Source organism: Lithobates pipiens, unplaced genomic scaffold (genome assembly GCF_037356315.1).
Source record: "Lithobates pipiens isolate NorthernLeopardFrog02 unplaced genomic scaffold, aLitPip1_a1.2 Scaffold_13, whole genome shotgun sequence".
Classification (NCBI taxonomy): Eukaryota; Metazoa; Chordata; class Amphibia; order Anura; family Ranidae; genus Lithobates; species Lithobates pipiens.
In genome coordinates, this window is record NW_027507718.1 from 410,516,845 (window position 1) to 410,533,226 (window position 16,382).

The 16,382-nt window shown below is 45.4% G+C and overlaps 1 protein-coding gene across 1 annotated transcript in view; it reads left to right on the forward strand.

Moving 5' to 3' along the window:
* Positions 1-15,020, forward strand: part of OCIAD2 (OCIA domain containing 2) — a 39,088-nt gene extending 24,068 nt beyond the window's left edge. Inside the window, exons 5-7 of the mRNA XM_077477509.1 lie at positions 1,062-1,218; positions 4,104-4,221; positions 14,530-15,020. Of these exons, the coding sequence (XP_077333635.1) occupies positions 1,062-1,218; positions 4,104-4,215 (269 nt within the window). The 3' untranslated portion in view covers positions 4,216-4,221; positions 14,530-15,020. The remainder of the gene's footprint in view (positions 1-1,061; positions 1,219-4,103; positions 4,222-14,529) is intronic.
* The last annotated feature ends 1,362 nt before the right edge of the window (positions 15,021-16,382 follow it).

Consider the following 16,382-nt stretch of genomic DNA (forward strand, 5'->3'; position numbering starts at 1 on the left):
CATGTCGCCAGTCTCTGACCACCTCCTGAACCATGTCGCCAGTCTCTGACCACCTCCTGAACCATGTTTTTAAACGGGGACCTGATTGGTAATTCCCCTCAGGTCTCACTTCTAACCTAATGACTTTTATTTTTTAATCGGAACAGAGGAAGAGTTCAAAAATAGTGCAATTATATATATATATATATATATATATATATATATATATATATATATATATATATATATATATATATATATATATATATATATATATATATATATATATATATATATATATATTTAAAAAAAAGCAAACTCTTATGAAATTGACAAGTGCTCAGCATGTTTCATTACAACTAGATTTCCTCAGGAGCAGTGTTTGGCAACACCACCTTGGCAACTTATACTTTCTTGGGGCCAGTTCACATCAAATGCTGTTCCGCGCACTTTTTTTTTATTTTTTATTTTTTTTCTGCACAAAATGCATGCACAGTGTTTTCCATGTAGTCCAAAGGCTTTAGATCACACCATGCAGTCAGTTTCCCATACAGAAACGGACTGGAAACTTACTGCATAGTGTGAACTAGAGCCATTGGAATACATCGAAAACCCTGTGCATGCATTTTGTGCAGAAAAAAAAGCACACGGAACTGCATCTGGTGTGAACTTGCCCTTAATGTGTTTTTTATTTTATCTTTTTTATTTTATTTTTTGTACTAAACTAGGCTTTAATAGAAAATGCCAATTGCAATGATTTTGTTATGTACTTGGGGTTCAGCTTTAGATCTAATTCTCAGATAACTGCACAATATTCCAAAATATTTTTAATGGTCATCCAATATCCATTTAGACATTGACCCAAGATGGTAGAGGCTGTTGTTGTTTTGATCACATTTGTTGATTTGGGAGCTGGACTTGTACATTGTTTGTCTCCTGTGTTATGGCCAAATCTGTTAGAATGTCAGCAGGTGAGATCTTTATCTTTGCTAATGTCCAGTTTACCTTCTTTTTGGGCACATGCAGTCCCATGTTATAGAGCACTGAATGGTAATACAATGAATTGTCACCTTTATATACAGTGGCTGGTGTCCTGGGTTTTGCTGTCGGAAAGATTTCATACATGGGAGCTTGCCAGAAAAAGTTTCAAAACACCGGTATGGATAAAATGTTTCAAGTTGGTTTTGTTCCTGGCATTAGTTGTGGATTCGGTCCAGGATTTTTGGGAAAACATCAAAAGTAGGTGGCGTAATATTATCTTTTATGGTCAAACTATTTAACCTACAGTATCTCCACAAGAGTACACCCCTCACATTTTTTGTAATTATTTATTTTCATGTGACAACGCTGAAGAAATTACCCTTTGCTACTAATGTAAAGTAGTGAGTGTACAACTTGTATAACAGTGTGAATTTGCTGCCCCCTCCAAAATAACTCAACACACAGCCATTCATGTCTAAACTGCTGGCAACAAAAGTGAGTACACCCCTAAGTGAAAATGTCCAAATTGGGCCCAAAGTGTCAATATTTTGTGTGGCCACCATTTATTTTTAAGCACTGCCTTAACCCTCTTGGACATTAAGTTCAGCAGAGCTTCACAGGTTGCCACTGGAGTCCTCGTCCACTCCTACATGACGACATCACGGAGATGGTGGATGTTGGAGAACTTGAGCTTCTTTACCTTCTGTTTGAGGATGCCCCACAGATGCTCAATAGGGTTTAGGTCTGGATACATGCTTGGCCAGTCCATCGCCTTTTATCCTCCAGCTTTTTTTTTTAGCAAGGCAGTGGTCATCTTGGAGATGTTTGGAGTCATTATCATGTTGAAATACTCCCTTGCAGCCAGCCTTTGAAGAGGGGGGGATCAGGCTCTGCTTCAGTATGTCACAGTACATATTGGCATTCGTGATTCCCTCAATGAACTGTAGCTCCTCAGTGCCAGCAGCACTCATGCAGCCCCAGACCATGACACTCCCACCATCATGCTTGACTGTAGGCAAGACACACTTGTCTTTGTACTCCTCAGCTTGTTGCTGCCACACATGCTTCACTCCATCTGAACCGAATACGTTTATCTTGGTCTCATCAGACCACAGGACATGGTTCCAGTAATACATGTCCTTAGTCTGCTTGTCTTCAGCAAACTGTTTGCAGGCTTTCTTGTGCATCATCTTTAGAAGAGGCTTCCTTCTGGGACAACAGCCATGCAGACCAATTTGATGCAGTGTGTGGCGTATGGTCTGAGCACTGACAGGCTGACCCCCCACCCCTTCAACCTCTGCAGCAATGCTGGCAGCACTCATACATCTGTTTCCCCAAAACTACCTCTGGATATCGCACTGAACACGTGCACTCAACTTCTTTGGTCGACCCATGGTGAGGCCTGTTCTGAATGGAACCTGTCCTGTTAAACTGCTGTATGGTCTTGGCCACTGTGCTACAGCTCAATTTCAGGGTCTTGGCAACCTTCTTATAGCGTAGGCCATCTTTTATGTAGAGCAACAATTTTTTTTTTTTTTTCAGTTCTTTGCCATGAGCTGCCATGTTGAACTTCCAGTGACCAGTATGAGAGTGAGAGCGATAATGCCAGATTTAACACACCCGCTCCCCATTCACACCTGAGACCTTGTGCCACATGACAATGGGGAGGGAAAATGGCTAATTGGGCCCAATTTGGACATTTTCACTTTAGTTGCCAGTGGTTTAGAGATTTAATGGCTGTGTGTTTGTTATTTTGAAGGGACAGCAAGTTTGCACTGTTATACAAGCTTTACATTCACTACTTTACATTTTAGCAAAGTGCCATTTCTTCAGTGTCACCTAAAAAGATATAATATTTACAAACTTGTGAGGGGTGAACTCCCTTTTGTGAGGTACTGTATAAGCTGATGCAAAGAGATTTTGGATTTTATTCTTATTTTTTTTTCAATCGCAAACATGTTATATATGCCTGGTCTGCGCAATAGTTTTGCGCAGAGCAGCCCAATCTCCCCCCTTCTCCATTCCCTCCCCTCTTTGGCGAGTGCCCCCCAAAGGAAACTGCTTGCTATAGGGGCACTCATGTGTGCTTGATCCCGAGCCACGCTGCTTGCGTCTATAGCGGTGTTTTTCAACTGGGGTGCCACAGAGTCCTCAGGGTTGCCGTGGCCACATCCTGGTCTGATGTGTGTGACTCTGTGTTAACTCCCATGCTGTACGACTCTGCAAATAGAGAGGGAGAACAGCCTGCATGGCTCTCTTCTCCTCCCCTCTGCGGCTAAATGTACTATTACTGGCAAAACCTAAAGCAGTGCGGGCGGGGGAAGTGCATGAACATGCAAAAAGAAAAGGAGAAAAAAAAAGAAAAAGTGTGCTCGGACGCATTACCTGGTGTGAACAAGCCCTCAGACTGGTGTGCCCAGGATTGTGCAGAGTTCTCTAAAGGGTGCTTTGACATCACAGGATTTAATTGACAACATCAGGCTCCCACTGCTGCCTCTGTTGAGGGAGAGAGCCACTGTACTCAAGCACAGTGCTGGATCGCACTCGGGCTCAGGTTAAGTATAAGGGGAGGCCGGGGGGGGGGGGGATGTGGAGATATGGATCAGAACACAGGTGTTTGTGTTTTTTTTTTTTTTTTTTTTTTTTTTTTTAACCTTTTTAATGCAGTAAGGTAAAAAAAAAAAAATTTTCTTCTTCTACCTTTTTTACTACCACTTTCAGAGTTTAAAATTTGGACATTTCTATTGTTAAAAGAATCATGCACTATATATTGGAAAATTGTATAGAATGATCTCGTGATTTGATTATGATGTAAAGCAAACTTTCAAACTGCATTTTCTGAACTTTTCTTCCCCCTCCTCCCTCCCGTTGTGCTGCCCACTCAGACCCACTCTGATGCTCTTCCACTGTATACTCACACTGTCACCAATAAACTGCAATGGTTACCTTTTACCAGGCACTTTATTCTACTTGCTACTGCATGTGCAGTAGAAACTCCTAGAATTGTATGGGGCCAAGAGCTTGATCTATCTCCCAGCCCCATAGAAGTCTATAGGGTTCTACTGCACATGCACACTTGAAAAGGGGAAAACAAAAAAGATCAAAACTTTACTCCTGTATACTGTGACCTTTCTTTTCACCAGGCACTGTCACCACCACTGTGATGAATGCAAGAAGAAATGTGCTGAGGGATGTAAGAAGAATTGCTCAAAGGACAAAGAACAGCCTACACAGCCCCCCTCTTCTACCTCCTGAACTCATGTAAGCTTACTGCTAATGACGTGACAGCTAAAAGCTCTCCTGTCATCCTCGACATACATGCATATGACCCACTAGGGCAGTGGTCATCAACCCTGTCCTCAGGGCCCACTAACGGGCCAGGTTTTATGTATTACCTTGGGGAGATGCAGACTAGAATACTGCAATCACTGAGCAGCAAATGATATCACCTGTGATGTATTTCAGTTGCCTTGCAAACCTGGCCTGTTAGTGGGCCCTGCGGACAGGAGTTGATGACCACTGCACTAGGGGAAGATGATGAAATGTGTGTATTTATTTATTTTCCCATCCAAAGCCCCAAAAAAAGTCTACTTTTGGGTAGAGTAGGAAACCCGTCGGGTTGTCACTGAAATAAGTGTTTCCATCAATTTTGGAAGATTTGTTCTTGACAACTCAAAATTTTGACTGTTCCCTACTTTTCACTCTTCAGTGACAGTGATCACCAGGTAACACTTATGCACCGTACACACGAGCGGATTTTCCGTCGGAAAAACCATCCAAGAATTCCGTTCAAGCTTGCCTTGCATACACACGGTCACACAAGATCTCAGAACTTTCGACCATCAAGAACGTGGTGACGTACAACACTAAGACGAGCTGATAAAATGAAGTTCAATGGTTCCGAGCATGCGTGATATTTTTTATTTTATTTTTTATTTGCCTGTCCGCATTGCATACAGATGAACGCATTTTCGAATAAGAACTTTTTCTGACCGAAATTAAGAACCTGCTCTCAATCTTTTGCTGGCTGGAATTCTGCCAGCAAAAGTCCGATGGAGCATACACATGGCCAGAATTTCTGACTAAAAGCTCACATCCGACTTTTGCTGGCAGAATTTCTGATCCTGTGTATGGGGCTTAAAGCCCCTTTCACACGTCTGGCCTGTTCAGATCCGCCTGTCCATATTTCAGGCGAATCCGAGTGTGTGCCAACCATTGATTTGTATGGGCAGGCGGATGTCAGCAGAGAGGTGTCTGCTGACACCCACCTGCCATCCAATCCGACAAGATCCACTCAAAACGGACGGCTGGGGATACATACGCCATCCGTCCAGCAGATGGGATCGGATGAAAACTGACATGCAGTCCGGTTTCATCCAATCTGCCCATAGAGAACAGCAGGGTTCTGACATGTCTGTCCCTGAGTCCAGTGGACTTCGTTTTAAGGTAAGTTTCACGTAATGGCTTTACCTTGCAGGTTGCAAAAAAAAAAAAGGTTTATTGCCACTTTAATAGTAATGAGCTTTTAATATTTATGTAAAACTTTTATCCCAAAAGGATTAAATCTGTTTGCTGTAATGGCTTATAAAGTTTGAGCTGGAATTTGGCTTCAATTTGTTAGTGCATCTAATGCCGCATACACACAACCTTACTTTCCGGCAGACTAGGTCCGACGGAATTGGTCTGTTAGACAATCTGATCGTGTGTGGGCTAATCTGATCATTTATTAAAATTAAAAAAATCTGACGGACCTAGAAAGAGAACATGTATCAAATCTGTCCGACTGACTCAATTCCTATCGGGAAAACCATTTGTCTTGTATGCTGGTCCGATGGACCAAATACGACACAGGGGAAGCTATTGGCTACTGAACTTCCTTTTTTATTTTATTTTTATTTTTTATTTTTTTAGTCCCGTCTTGCGTCATCACATTCAAAACGAACAGACTTAGTCTGTTCATGTGTGGCCAAGTCAGTTTATTCGGAGGTGTGTGGGAACTCCGCTGAAAAGTCCAGGAAGACCATGGTACCTAGTCTGCTGGAAAGTCCGGTTGTGTGTACACGGCATTAGTCTGCCCTGCCTTCAGACTGACAATGCTGCTGTCTAAAGTTGTCTCTATTGCTCCGTTATTCACAGCAGTGTCTAAGCCCTTGTACACATGGTCAGACATTCTGATGGAAAATGTCCGATCGGACCGTGTTGTCGGATAATCCGACCGTGTGTGGGCTCCATCGGACTGTTTCCGTCGGAATATCCGACCGACAAAGTTTTAGAGCTGGGCTATAAAATTTTCGGACAACATGGTCCGATCGGACAAAGTGCCACGCATGCTCAGATCAAATTCCTAGACCAAAGCTATTGGCTACTAGCCTGAACGTAGTCCCGTCATAACTAAATAACGTCACCACGTTCCAAACGATCAGATTTTCCGACAACTTTGTCCGACCATGTATGCAACACAAGTTTCGGACAAAATCCGATGGATTTTGTTGTCGGAATGTCCGACCGCGTGTACAAGGGCTAATACAGGAGGTGTGTTGCCGGCAAGATCACCCGGTGGAAACTGAGCCTAAAAAAAAAAAAGATTGGTAAGCTGCACTATATTACATTTTTGTTTTCAGGTTTAACCACTTGCCGACCGCCGCACGACGATATATGTCGGCAGAATGGCACGGGCAGGCATATGGGCGTATATATAAGTCCCTGCCTGCCCGCGGGTGGGGGGCCCGATCGGGCCCCCCCCCCGGTGCCTGCGGCGGTCGGCATTCCTTCGAGAGCGATCCGGGATGAGGGGGCGGCCATTCATTCATGGCCACCCCCTCGCGATCGCTCTCGACGAATGGAAATCCTCCGTGACATCACTTCCTCTCCTGTAATGTAAACACAGGAGAGGAAGTGATGTATTCTCTCCTCCGTGTCGGTATTTTTCGTTCCGGCACCGAGGAGAGAGGTTTGGTGAGTTGCACCAACACACCACACATACAGTAGAACATGCCAGGCACACTCACACCCCCCCCTTTACCCCCCGATCACCCCCCCAATTACCCCTGCCCCCCCAGTCACAGTGACACCAATTGCTTTTTTTTTTTTTTTTGCATTGGTGTCATTTGTGACTGTAATAACTGTTAGGGCAGTTAGGGTTAGCCCCCTTTAGTTCTAATGTGCCCCCCTAACCCCCCCAATAAAGGTTTAACCCCGTGATCACCCCCCGTGTCACTAAGGCTGGGTTCACATTGCAGCGGTTTATGAGAACGAATGTGATTCGCACCGCACTGCAGTGCAAATCACATCCGATCTCTGTGCGATTCGAGTTCAGCCATTCGCCGCACCCGCCACACCCGCCGCACCCGCCGCAAATTCGCACGGGACCCTTTTTTTGGCCCGCAGCAGAATCGGATCGCATGGGTGTTCACACCATGCGATCCGAGTTTGCAGATCGCACTGCGATATGCGAACTGATCTGGGGGTGTCAGTAACATTTCACTGACACTCCCAGCAGTTCGCATAGGGCAGTGTGAACTGCCGCCGGGAGGCATGCGATGCGGGAACCCGCCGCGGATTCGTGGCGTTCCCGCATCGCTCCAGTGTGAACCCAGCCTAATAAGCGATCATTTTTCTGATCGCTGTATTAGTGTCACAGGTGACGCTAGTTAGGCAGGTAGGTATTTGGGTTCGCCGCAGCTTTTTATAGCGCCAGGGACCCCCATATACTACCGCATAAAGCCCCCTGATTGCCCCCTAGTTAACCCTTTCACCAGTGATCACCATATAACTGTTACAGGTGACGCTGGTTGGTTAGTTATTTTTTTATAGTTTCAGGGCACCCGCCATTTATTACCTAGTCTCACTAGTGTACCCCTAAATTTAGGGGTGTCTACTTTCCAAAATGGGGTCATTTGGGGGGGGGTTTGTGCCATCTTGGCATTTTATGGCCTTCAAAACTGTAACGCCCTTAGAAAGCCTGAAGGCGGTGCTTGGTTTTCGGGGCCCCGTACGCGGCTAGGCTCCCAAAAAGTCCCACATATGTGGTATCCCCGTACTCAGGAGAAGCAGCAGAATTTATTTTGGGGTGTCATTTCACATATGCCCATGGCATGCGTGAGCAATATATCATTTAGTGACAACTTTGTGAAGAAAAAAAAAAAAAGTTTGTAATTTTCCCGCAACTTGTGGCAAAATATAAAATATTCCATGGACTCAACATGCCTCTCAGCAAATAGCTTGGGGTGTCTACTTTCTAAAATGGGGTCATTTGTGGGGGTTTTGTGCCATCTTGGCATTTTATGGCCTTCAAAACTGTAATAGGTAGTGAGGAGTGAAGTCAAATATTTACGCCCTTAGAAAACCTGAAGGCGGTTCTTGGCTTTCGGGGCCCCGTACGCGGCTAGGCTCCCAAAAATCCCACACGTGTGGTATCCCCGTACTCAGGAGAAGCAGCAGAATTTATTTTGGGGTGTCATTTCACATATGCCCATAGCATGTGTGAGCAATATATCATTTAGTGACAACTTTGTGTAAAAAAAAAAAAAAAAAAAAAAAAAATTATTTTTTTGTCATTATTCAATCGCTTGAGGCAAAAAAATAAAATATTCGATGGGCTCAACATGCCACTTATCAATTTTCCTTAGGGGGTCTACTTTCCAAAATGGGGTCATTTGGGGGGGTTTTGTACTGCCCTGCCATTTTAGCACCTCAAGAAATGAGATAGGCAGTCGTAAACTAAAAGCTGCGTAAATTCCAGAAAACGTACCTTAGTTTGTAGATGTGACAACTTTTGCGCAAACCAATAAATATACAATTATTGACTTTTTTTTTACCAAAGACATGTGGCTGAATACATTTTGGCCTAAATGTATGACTAAAATTGAATTTATTGGATTTTTCTAATAACAAAAAGTAGAAAATATCATTTTTTTTCAAAATTTGCGGTCTTTTTCCATTTATATCGCAAAAAATAAAAATCGCAGAGGCAATCAAATACCATCAAAAGAAAGCTCTATTTGTGGGAAGAAAAGGACGCAAATTTTGTTTGGGTACAACATTGCATGACCGCGCAATTACCAGTTAAAGCAGCGCAGTGCCAAATTGTAAAAAGACCTCTGGTCATTTACCAGCAAAATGGTCCGGTCTGAAAGTGGTTAATAAATCTTTAAGCTAAGGACACATTTAAATGGAAGAAAAAGAAGCTTTACACTTACTGTAATAGATGTATTTGCAGTAGAATGTGTCTTGAGAGAAAGGTACAGGAGATCTAGTGATAGTTGCTGATCCCTAACTTCAATAGTCCCTGGCCTGAACAAGTATGGAGGTAAGGAAGGGTTAAAATTATATCAAAACCCCTTACACCTAGGTACTTATTTTTTCCAGGATAGAGATGAAGAGCCAAATCTGTCCCCCCCCCTTATCCCTGTCCTGTTGGAGATTTTCCTTCAACTCTTGTCCACAGTGGCGGCCTGGGCGCCGTGCCCCCCACCCCCCCCCATGCAGTCAAAAAAAAAAAAGGGGGGGGGAATAAAAATGTAAAAAAAAATTATTTAAACGTCTCCCTTTAAAAAAAATATATATTTTAAAATGTCCTTATGTGCACTGTGTCCTGGCAACGGGCACAGTGCAATATGGTAAGCGCCCAGGGGCGGACTGACAACTCATGGGGCCCCCGGACAGTAGGGGATCATGGGGGCCCCCCTTGTCCCCACCCAAACACAAGCCACACCCTCACAAAGCACCACGTATATTTTGCACTGGTGCATCATATGCATTGGTGACAGAATTTCTCTACTGTATGTTCAAAATAAAGGTTTAAAGAGTTAGGAAAATAAAGAAAAATAAACTCACATTAACCACGTGCATTTACTGCGGGGCTGTGTCTCCTGTGAGCAAAATCACATACAGGTACTCGAGTCCCCAGAGAACCCCCCCCATACAGCAGGGTCCCCAGAGAGCCCCCCCCCATACAGCAGGGTCCCCAGAGAGCCCCCCCCCATACAGCAGGGTCCCCAGAGAGCCCCCCTCCATACAGCAGGGTCCCCAGAGAGCCCCCCTCCATACAGCAGGGTCCCCAGAGAGCCCCCCTCCATACAGCAGGGTCCCCAGAGAGCCCCCCTCCATACAGCAGGGTCCCCAGAGAGCCCCCCTCCATACAGCAGGGTCCCCAGAGAGCCCCCCTCCATACAGCAGGGTCCCCAGAGAGCCCCCCTCCATACAGCAGGGTCCCCAGAGAGCCCCCCTCCATACATCAGGGTCCCCAGAGAGCCCCCTCCATACATCAGGGTCCCCAGAGAGCCCCCTCCATACTTCAGGGTCCCCAGAGAGCCCCCTCCACACTTCAGGGTCCCCAGAGAGCCCCCTCCACACTTCAGGGTCCCCAGAGAGCCCCCTCCACACTTCAGGGTCCCCAGAGAGCCCCCTCCACGCAGCAGCAGGGTCCCCAGAGAGCCCCCCTCCACGCAGCAGCAGGGTCCCCAGAGAGCCCCCCTCCACGCAGCAGCAGGGTCCCCAGAGAGCCCCCCTCCACGCAGCAGCAGGGTCCCCAGAGAGCCCCCCTCCACGCAGCAGCAGGGTCCCCAGAGAGCCCCCCTCCACGCAGCAGCAGGGTCCCCAGAGAGCCCCCCTCCACGCAGCAGCAGGGTCCCCAGAGAGCCCCCCTCCACGCAGCAGCAGGGTCCCCAGAGAGCCCCCCTCCACGCAGCAGCAGGGTCCCCAGAGAGCCCCCCTCCACGCAGCAGCAGGGTCCCCAGAGAGCCCCCCTCCACGCAGCAGCAGGGTCCCCAGAGAGCCCCCCTCCACGCAGCAGCAGGGTCCCCAGAGAGCCCCCCTCCACGCAGCAGCAGGGTCCCCAGAGAGCCCCCCTCCACGCAGCAGCAGGGTCCCCAGAGAGCCCCCCTCCACGCAGCAGCAGGGTCCCCAGAGAGCCCCCCTCCACGCAGCAGCAGGGTCCCCAGAGAGCCCCCCTCCACGCAGCAGCAGGGTCCCCAGAGAGCCCCCCTCCACGCAGCAGCAGGGTCCCCAGAGAGCCCCCCTCCACGCAGCAGGGTCCCCAGACTTAAACACCCCCCCCCCCCAGGTTTCCCTGTACCTGGCTGTGCACCTCCAACCCCCAGCACGGGGAGGTGGGAGGGGCGATCGTCAGCTCCATGGTGCCTGTGGACCGCGGGATCTCCCTGGGGTTTGTATTTCTCCTTCACAGTGTATAGAGTGGAGAGGGGAGGAGCCTCTGACCCGGGCAGCAGTCGGCAACAGTGTACAAGCTGAGCAACTCACAGAAGAGTCAAACTTATAGCTGCCCGGGTCAGAGGCCCCTCCCCTCTCCACTCTATACACTGTAATGGAGAAACACAAGCCCGAGGGAGATGCCGCTGTAACGACATATTCGATCGCCTCCTCCCATCTCCCGGGCCCCTACTGAACTGAAAGCTAGAGGTGCAGGGGAGATGCTGTGTCTTGGCCGCCCCCCCGCCCCCCCCCCCCCCGCAGCGGCAGAACGGCTCCACCGCAGCACTGCCAGCAGCATAGGAGCTTCTCACGGGCCCCCTACTGGCCGCGGGCCCTCGGACGGCGTCCGAATGCCCGAATGGTCAGTCCGCCCCTGTAAGCGCCGCGTCTGTGCAATCACGAGATTGCAGACGAGGCGCTTCATTTGCCCTAAGAAAAGCACTCTGTGGCGCAGTCGATCGCGCCACAGCTTTCTGCGTGATGGACTGGCCAGGCGAGTGCATAGGCTTGCACTTAGATATGGGCAGGGCACTTTGCTGAGGATCATGTAAGCCATGGTTTTCCAACAGGGTTTCAGGGTTTTACATGTTCAGTGGTCGGCGGCACCATCACAACATCTGCTTCATGGTAGAAAACCACATTCTGGGGAAAGTACCATCATGTAAATATAAAAAAAGCTCATGCCCATTAAAATGCAAGCAATGAATAGCAACTTTCACCTATAGTTCCCAACAGAAAAATTGCAACCCCACAATGGAGATCCAACACATTGTGATAAGCTTGCAATGATTTACCTCTATCTTTGTTGGGGACTGTAGTCTGTCTAGTTGGTATTCATTGCTTGAAATGTAATGTGCATGTTTTTTTTTATATTTAAGATTAGCTAGATATAAGCTTATGAGAAGTGGGAGGGGCCAAACATGGAGGGGTGGGGTCTTGCGCCCCCCCCCATCTTAAAACTTCACCAGCCGCCACTGCTTGTCCAAGAGATCCTACAGGCGGTAAGAGGAGATCTCTTAAAAGCAAAAGGATTTACCCTATTAGACAGTTGTAACTGGAACAGGTGTCCCCCATCAAAAGATTTTCCCCTCGCCTCCTGTTCCAGTGACAGTTTAAAGATTTTGCATTTCCCACCGCTTTCTTTACTTGAGACAATGGTCAACAGGACAAACAGGCAAAGTATAAAGCTCCCTAGCAGGGACAAATAAAAACCTGATGGGTTCTAACCCTTCTACACTAGAGGTCGACCGATATTTGGCGTTTTTTAATTAATCGGCATCGGCCGATTCTGCTGATGAGAGAGGCCGATTATCACTTCAGCACACTTGCAAAAAACTTCTGTAATAGAAGTCAATGCAAGTTGCCTGAAGTGTTCTGTGGAGCACTTTGATCTTTTCTTGGCAGACTGTCCAGAGAGGAGAAAAGAGATGCAATGTTTCTTCTTCAATGAACTGAACTCTGTGTGTAGGAGTTCTCAGTTTAACCATTTTTTAAAGACTAAATCTTTTCTGACACTTGATGCTTACAAGTAAAAATCCTGTATTTTCTGCTAGAAAATAACTTGGGACCCCCAAAAATTTTATATATATTATTTTTTTATATATATATATTTATTTTTAGCAGAGACCCCAGGGAATAAAATAGCGGTTATTGCAATATTTTATGTCACACGGTATTTGCGCAGCAGTCTTTCAAATGCAATTTTTTGGGAAAAAATACACTAATGATTTTAAAAAAACTGTAAAGTTAGCCCATTTTTTTTTCCGTCCAAAAGTTTTGAGTACCTGGTTTTTGTGTATTTAATATAAGTGGCTGCTTGCAGGACTTTTTTTAACGTCCTGCCAGCGCATGGCCTTAGTGTGAAAGCACTCGGGCTCTCACACTGAGATTGCAGGGGAGCCGTTTTGCAGGAATTTTACAGGTGCTATTTTTAACCCAAAAGCACCTGAAAAACATCCCAGTGTGAAAGGTGTCTGTTAGATTTTATAAGATGGGGGGGGGGGGAGAAATCGGCCTAACATTTTGGCCCAAAAAAAATCGGCATCATATATCGGTCATCGGCCACCACAATTTCTAAATATCGGCATCTCATCGGCCAGAGGAAAAAAAACCATATCGGTAGACTTCTATTCTACACTCCATCTAAATAAGTTTTGGCCTTACATGCACATTAACGTATTTATTAAACAGGCAGGTCAGCACTGGAGCCAGGCAACTAGAATTGTTAAAACGAGAGGCTAGCAATGGCAGCTCCAAGTTTCTCTGATGACAAATTACTTTTAGGAAGCCTGTTTCAAGATCAAGCAAGATTTTAAAATTCGTTTTGGCGACTGTGCTTGGATCAGATGTAGGATGGCTGCAATTAAAGAACTTATTGTACATTTGTCAAGACAGATGGTAGTGATAGAAATAGAAGCCCATAATGCTATCCCCGCAGAACAGTACAATGAATGGATATTGATCAGTAGTGGAAGTTCATTATTCACCGCTCAAATCTGCCCTAGTGTGGGCTCATATCTGCCGTGTGTGTGTGTGTGTGTGTGTGTGTGTAAGTATCTTCTATAATGGCAAATGGAACCCTACATAAGCAAAATATAAACGCAGGTTTCCAAATACCTAACAAAAAAAGTAATATGCTATGCTTTCCCCTGCTGGACACAGTGTGTACTGCGCCTTTTCTCCTACTTCAGTAATCCAGATAGGCAGCATGGATTTTACATGTGTTTTGTCATGCAAGGTAAAATAAATGGATAAGAAAAGTTAGAGATTTTACAGTCCAAGCACAGACCTACACACACCCTAACAGAAACAAATTGTAAAATAAATTGTGGCTGCCATTTGTTGACCTATAATTATAAAAATTCCAACTGCCTGGTTGTCATGTGACCCTCTTGCTTTGATTGGGTTGCTTCATGAGACTTTCGTCTGACTTTTTATTATCAGTGTAATTTCCTCGGGGCAATGTCTCAAAGTATGATAGCCAGTGGACAATGCCAGACAACTAAGCATTTTCATAAGTAGCACAGCAATGGTAGCTCTTTCATCATAGGTTTACTTTTTAAATAAAATAAAAAAAAAAAAAAAGTTTTGCTTTCCTTGATTATCAGCTTTGTTACTCTACATTCTATATAACAGTCCATATAAATCATGCTGGTCTCTGAGACCATTTTGTCATTATTCCAAAAAATGTATTCTTTATCGGGTAGTCTGTTTACCCAAGAAAACAAACCCAGGAGCCCAGTTTGGAACTAACTATAGGTTATAGGCAATAAAATATGTTCTTGGATCAGCAAGGCCATTCTTATGCATAGTTTCTGGCAAATTTTATTTATTTATTTTTCCTTCTGTTTTTCCTAGATTTCATCACAACATGAATACAGCAACACACAAGCATTTGGTGTACCCCCTCTTATATTTTGGTATTTGTAATAAAATAAATTTAAAAAAATAACTTTTTATGTTATTCTCTTTAAAGGAACAGCATCTAAATGGTGAAGTGTGCACTTGGCGACTACTATCTTACCAATATCTTCCACATCCACTGACATTTGCCATGCACTTGCACCACCTAGTGGTTAAAATGCAATATGCAACAGAAAAATATCACCAGTGTGCTTTATAGCAGCATTACTCAAGTAATAATTCTGCTCGGCGTACGGTCACAGTAATGCCGCGTACACACGACCGGACTTTCTGGCAGAATAGGTCTGACGAATCATTCCGTCGGATATTTTCTGCCGGAAAGTCCGGTCGTGTCTACGTGGAATAACTGTTCCCTCTGGTTTTTAGTAGTAGTCTGGTGCTTATGCCTATAGACGACCATTAAATGTTTGATCTCCAGCTCCAAACACAGCCTGGGTTCTAGCTTTGTTTCACATAGTCATCTTAGTAGTTTGTCTGGTATTTTGTCTTCATGCTGGCTATTGCCAATGCAGTAATCCCATAGACCACAGGAGGTAAAAGCACATCTATCTTTGTTGGTGATCTGATATTAAAACTAAATGAGACTGACAAGTCTATGCATATCAATGGTGAGAAATGACGGCCACGCTAAATCCACTTTAGATTTCTGGGGCTGATTTGCTTTGTAATGAAAAAAACCACTGGAAGGAAATTCATTCAGCAGATATTTTTCATTCTTGGCAGTTTTCACCCCAGTGGTGCTCCTGTGCATATGATTTTCAGAAAGTGTATAATAGGATACTCCATATACGTACGTAGTGTTTATTTTTTACCAGCAGTACTTGTAAAACAAACCTTGAGTTTTGCCACAGGCACAAAAGCTTTACTATGATAGGGTACTTAAATACAGACTACTAAATTACTTGGCCTGTATGGGTCCAGCATAAAACTTTATAGGCTTGGCAGCTGGATATAGAGTTGTCAGAGGCTGGCATATAACTTCACCATGAGTACATTGGGTAGAGGGCAAGTTTAAAGTGGTTGTAAACCCTTACAAACCACTTTGACCTACAGGTAAGCCTAGATTAAGGCTTATCTGTGGGTCCAAGAAATATCTCCTAAACCTACACGGTTTAGGAGATATTTACAAAAAGACAGGCATGCGCCGTAGACAGCGGCGTGCAGGCGCATTGAGCATGCCGCTGCTAACGGCGATATGCCGTTAGTGGCGGTTCCTGTGTGGGAGTGACGGCATCGCTGTTGCGGCGCTGTGAGTGGCTGGAGCAGCGATACCCGGAAGAAGATGGACGCTTCGTGCTACAGTGGTGACATTGCTGACTCCTGTGTCAGGTAAGTGACACATAATGCTATGCATAGTAGCCCATTATGCTTTACCTTTGCAGGGAGACAAAGAGGAAGTAAACCCATTAGGGTTTACTTCCTCTTTAAGGAAGCTTTTGCATTCTCGTACAAATATACATGCACCAGCCACTTTATTAGGTACACCTTGCTAGTACTTGGTTGGACCCCCTTTTCCCTCAGAACTGCTTTAATTCTTTGTAGCATAGATTCAACAAGATTGTGGTTCATGCGGTAGCTGCAGATTTGCAGCTGCACATTGGAATGTGGTTGAACGGGAGATTCACATCATGGAAGGTGCTCTATTAGATTGAAATCTGGTGATTGTGGAGGCCATTGGAGTACAGTGACCTCATTGTTATGCTCAAGAAACCAGTGGTGAGATGATTTGAGCTTTGACATGGTGCAATGAATTCTGAATGATCGCTAAAGCATCTTAAACTGATGTT